This window comes from Opisthorchis viverrini, assembly GCF_000715545.1.
Source record: "Opisthorchis viverrini unplaced genomic scaffold opera_v5_229, whole genome shotgun sequence".
NCBI lineage: Eukaryota > Metazoa > Platyhelminthes > Trematoda > Opisthorchiida > Opisthorchiidae > Opisthorchis > Opisthorchis viverrini.
Window position 1 is genome coordinate 3,584 of NW_008751888.1, and position 5,872 is coordinate 9,455.

Here is a 5,872-nt window from a genome sequence, read left to right on the forward strand (position 1 = left end):
TTGTGTGGCATAGGGTACTTGCGAAATCGTGGATATGTGGGATGGGATTCCTGTCTTGGACGATCGTGTTACTGATAGAACGGTAATCTCCACAGGGTCTCCGATCACCCTTAGACGTCTTAGGTACCATACATAGGGGTGATGGCCAATGACACGATGAAGTGCGAATGATACCGAGTTCGAGCATGCACTCGAACTCATGTTTTGCGATTTGCAGCTTATCAGGATGAAGTCGACAGGGGTTGGTATAAGCAGGGGGACCTCTCGTCTGGATGCGATGAACGATGGAATGAGTGACCGGTTGGTTATACTGATATGGATGAGTAAGGGCTGGAAAATTTCTAAATATGTCAGCAAAGTGTGAATCAGGTAAGATAACTCAGATAGCTGTGGCTGAGTTGGGGCACTAATTCCGTTGACTGAGAGGGAAGTTAGCATGCCCAAGTGGCGTTTGTTCCAACATCGATATATTAGTTATAGTGGGTCAGGTAGCCTGCATCAATGATGGGTGTTGGGACGTCGGCCAAAAAGAAGATCCACTTGAACACACGTCGCAATCCGAGGTCAATGGTGAGGAAACGCTCGCCGTATGTAGCGATGCGGGTACCGTTAGCGGCTTGTAACGAGAAAAAAAGCAGAATCAAGAAGTGGATTCTTATGTGGTAGCACGCTAACTTCGGCCCCCGTATCTACGAGGAAACGTAGATCATTAGCACGATCGGTGGTGTGGGATAGACGGCTAGTGCTAGGAGGGCAACAGGCATTTTTCACCGTTGGTGACTGGCCGGGGTGTTATAGGTGTGCTGGTACGCGGCTTGAAAGAACAAGGCGTTTGGCATTTGCGTGCCTGAGGACCGAAAGATTGGTGATACCAGCACCAAGAGGGACGGGTACGAGACAATTATCGGGGTCGTGAGCGTGGTCGATGCTTGTTGATCTCTAGCCGTTGTAGTCGATCAGTCAAAGTATCGAATTTAGCTTGTAGTTGTGATATGGAAGCAAGAATCAGATTGAAATGTGCAATAGTGGGTGTGGGGAAGGAGACGGAGTCTACGGGGTTACTGGGGCAGGTTTCGTGAATTTTATCTGCCATTTGGTCTAGCTGTTCCAAGCTGTGATCATCAACAAAAGAACTGACGACGGGGGTGGAAGTTTTTCGAGCCACATTTGAGCCAAGATTTCCACCGCCAGCTTACGGCCTCAGAGAAGACTGTGCATATGGCGAAGCAGTGGTAACGGTGATCTGTCCATAAGCTTGACTGCGGTGAATGAGTTCCGTAGCATCTTGATTACGGACTTCCCTGCCCTACTGATGACGGACACTCGAAGGGCGTCATAGGGATTTTCCTTGAGGATATCTTCCGACAAATCTTCCACTTTGGTTGCTGCATCGCAAGGAGGATGTTGGACAGCATAGGGGAAAACGTTTGGCTTGGTAAGTGATGCGTCAGGTAGTAAAAACAGCTTCGACTTGATGAAACCATACCCTGAGATTGTGGGGATTATAGTCTTGTAAACTCACGCTAACTGCATTCTCGACTAAATCCGATGAATCAAAGTGTGCCCCCATAATGATCGGGCAAAGTAAAAAAAATTATGACGACTTGAGAGGAAATGTTTTGAAAATATATCTAGAAATACTCCGGCTCACCAAATTTGCAGTGGTCTTGCCACCCATTAAGTTACCTTACCAGAAGTGTGTGGTAAAGGAATAAAAATTCATTGCGCTAGATTGAGTACACAGTAATAAAGAGGTCAGATTGGAGTGAGTCATTAATGATTGTTCCTCTTATTATAGTTCGTCGTAGGCCCAGTTCAGCGGACAGACAATAATCCTATCATACTCGTCCAGGGGTCTTCTTCTGAACAGTTCTCACATGTAATAGATCCCGAAGATATTATGAAATGTTTTACTACCAGAGTTAGCCCATGTGAATCGCGAATGACCGCTGTAAGCGCGAGCGAAATTGGAAGAGATAGTCGAAGCACGTGACTACGTTTGTATTGCGTGAACTTGCACAAATGCAGGTTTTTGTATTTTCCGTATTAGAACAAAGGCAACAGTTATGCAGTTGAAAAAGTACGTAATGTTATAATGGAGGTAAAAGAAAGCACAAAACGCCATAAGGGAATAGTTGAATAGCCGATCGCTGTGGGATACGGTAATGAAGAACAAGGGACACTTTTTTATTTATATGTCGTCACTCTTTGGAGCACGTGTGCCAAGTGCTGCACAACGTTGTTTTCATGCTTTTGTGTACAACTTTTCCAGACAAGGAAATTTTTCCTTCGTCTGTATTTTCGAATATTGCCGGATGTGTGCACAACCGTGACAAGCGCAAACTAGCGTCCACAGATGGACAGCAACGGAGCCCTCATGGACATCATGAATTAGAGGCTAGCCCCAGAACTACCGGCGACGAGCGAGGCGCCCCTTATACTCGAAGCTTGATGAATGCACGAAGTGTTGTGTGATTTTTTCTGAAACACCATGTTAGTAAATAATCTATAAAGGTCGTGGTTGTCGAACAACCCTTCGGTACATGAGTTGTGCATATACACCGTGGTTTGCAGAACGGCAACGTGACGAACGAAATTTGTACATCAAAGCTACAAACTACAGTGCACGGCTGCTCAATTTTTTGTTCCATTACACAAATTGAATGATTTCAACTAATGAAGCCATCGCTCCCAAAACTTGGCTTCTTATCCTTCACTTCCTAACCTTCTGGCGACCTTAAACCTAGCAGTTATTATCAAAGCGCCCTCGGTACATTGTGTATAGCTGATACACTGACTGACCGACACGCAGCACCGAACACTCAATTCGGTTTATTTGTCCAGCTACTCAAACGCCGAAAATAGTTTATAATCAGCCTTTTTGATGGATCCACGAAACTGACCTCAGATCCAACCGGGATTTTGCAAATCAACGTAGAAGCCGCACAAACAAACACTACGGTAAGAGCCACTAACTTGCTGATTAAAGGCGGCCAACAGAAATAACGGAAAGTAGTTTTCAACAGATATTTTCCAGCCTGCTGATTAGTCAAAATCTCAATTAAAACCCACGATATCTCCTTCACCACGGTCAATCCACACGCAGCTCAGAATAAGATAAACTTGGCAGAATGCGTGGAGCTTCCGTCTGAGTGGTCGTCACTCGAGGGGCTAATAAACAAGTCATACGGATTCTGTGATTGAAAGGTCTGTGGAGCTATATCCTGCGTAATTGCAAGTTGATCACACGGCTGATCAGATTCCCGTGGCTTGGCTGTTTAGCGTTCAAACTGCTAGCAGGCATGGGATCGTGGATTCGATACTTTCAACTAGAGTTTCATGAGATGCTCACTGACCATGATTCCCACTAAAGATGAAACGGCTTCTCACTTCCAACGTAGACTGGTTCACAAACACCAACTCTACTTACATTACAAGTAATGGAAGTAGATCGCATGCCAAAACAAAACCTTCAAAAAAATTTAGCCAAATTGACAATTTCAAAGACAATATAAGTTTCTTCAAGATATCGACATAAGCTACAGTTTTATGTGAACTTTTGCTTCCATAACCTCACGGTTTTGGACAAAGTTTGCCAGGGATGTCACCGAAGTGAGTGATCTGCGCGTCATCAAAATTTAAAAAAATAATCTTCCTACCTTGATGGATCTGCTACCTTTTAGATCAGTGACGCAGGTTTGAGTCAGAGAAAACTGGCTCTGGTCATTTTATATTTGAGTCTGGTTTGAAATCAATACAAACCACTTTTCCTAGTTTATTCATATTGTGAGGTAAGCAGCATATCTGATACAAATTGTATGGTGAGAAAGAAGCAACCGACCCATGTCATTCGTCTCGTACAGCCAGACCGGGCATTTTATCAGAAGCTTTATAAAGTACTTCGCTGGTGTGGAGATCATGAGTATATGTCATATACTTGGCAGCTTGTTTCTACTCGTGGAGCAAACAATAAACACAGGGGGGCCATAACAAATTTAGCTGTTTGTTGGAACCAAGCGAAGGTCGAAAATACGTGAGACACGGTGAGTTGTGTTTACTGACAGCAAATCAAAAAACCCAGTTGATTTGAGAGCACATCAAACGGATGTGCACAGCAACTGTATAAAATTATAAACGATGAGTTTACTTTTTTTAAAAAAAACTTGGGTAAACAGTATATCATGAATAAGCTTGTTTGGTGCCAGGGTATGTAAGACAACTGCATTTACACGGGTGGTACTGAATAAAAAATGGAAATAAAGGATATGTCGCTGTGAAAACATAGTAGCTGACGATGCCAGAGTAACGCGGGATGGGTTGCTTCGCAAAACGAAGTCGGATAAAGTACAAGGTGAGTGAAACTTTTATCTGAGAGGCCATTGCTCAAGGAACCAAGCACTATGTGGTCTCGTGACTTGGTTTCCGTGATTGAACGATAAGTGGTGCCTTGTCCTATCTGAATGTGAGCTAATCGCCCGCCGGGCTAATTGTGGAACCGCTAACCGGAGGGTCGCGATTTCCGAACTTTCTGAGGTTTGTTAGATGTGCACTGCTAAAGATTCCCGATAAAAGTGAAACATCTGCACAGTGCCTTTTGGCTTTTCAATAAACACTGGCATAAACCGATCGGACGACGTCTTTATTGAAAAGTGCGTCATAAACGACAGGTGTTCTAGACAAACATGATGCTTCCGGATGAATGGCGATTGAATCCTACGTACAGATAGAACAGTCTGTTCGTGCCGGTCCCAAGAAGATGCATGTTACGACCGTTTCGAATTCTTGAGCAACGAGCAGCAAGGTTAGCAACCAAACCGGCAAAACTCCGAACGAATGGCTACACAAAAAATGAAAGTGGTTACACGGAATACAAGATTACAAACCTCAACGGTTTTCGACAAACGGTGAGGTACTCCAAAAGGCAAGCAGAGCCAATATGGATCAACAGTCAACGCGTGACCGAAACCGCATCTCAAACTCATGAATTAAAACAATATATAGCTGCCCAAGGATTTGGTACAAAAATAGTATAACCAGGGCGGTAAAAACTATTTGCATGGTAAGAAAAACGGAGAATATAGATGTCTTGTAAAACTGAAATAGGGTACAATTCCACCAGTCCAAAAAGGGCGGTCCATTTGAATTGTTAACCGGGAAGACAGTCATTCAAGATTGGAGGCAATTTTAAATATATATGAAGTTGCAACAATGCATCACCCACTGATGTAGTGGAGAGTTACGCAAGGTAAACATACTGGGAGGGACTTTGGAGAAGCGCAGCCGAGCGATTCAACCATGAAATCGTCAATCTAACAGGAACCCGAAATGATCCTTCGCAACAAGCGGGAAGGATGGTATATCACCCTTCTACCTTGTTTATAGCCTCAGCGGAAGTCGTCGTGTGATAATTAGAATAGTAGTAGTTATCGTAACTACCGAATGTACGTGTAGTATTCAATCTAACACCCGAAATGATCCTTCGCAACAAGCGGGAAGGATGGTATATCACCCTTCTACCTTGTTTATAGCCTCAGCGGAAGTCGTCCGTCGATAATTAGAATAGTAGTAGTTATCGTAACTACCGAATGTACGTGTAGTATAGAAGTCCGAATATGGACGAATGTATATCGTATATTCTCGTATATCGCGGGCGTACTATCAATCGCATCGTAAAACAAAAGCATATAAAAATACACTAAACAGAATGAATAGAATAGAGTCAATGTTCACCACATCCACCACACGTTGAATGAGCGTGCGGGTGTCTATAGTCTCTAATAGGTTGGAAACTCAAACGTTCAGATCTTCTCAATGTCGGATTGTCAGGTTCAGTGTTTGTTTCATGCTCATCAGAACCATCTGTAAGAGAATC

The 5,872-nt window shown here is 43.6% G+C and overlaps 1 protein-coding gene across 1 annotated transcript in view; it reads right to left on the bottom strand.

The window, feature by feature from the left end:
- Window positions 1-470: 470 nt before the first annotated feature.
- Window positions 471-5,872, bottom strand: part of T265_08683 (hypothetical protein) — a gene marked incomplete at both ends in the record, with an annotated part of 17,705 nt that continues 12,303 nt past the window's right edge. The window contains one exon of the mRNA XM_009174557.1: window positions 471-616. Coding sequence (XP_009172821.1) covers window positions 471-616 — 146 coding nt within the window. The remainder of the gene's footprint in view (window positions 617-5,872) is intronic.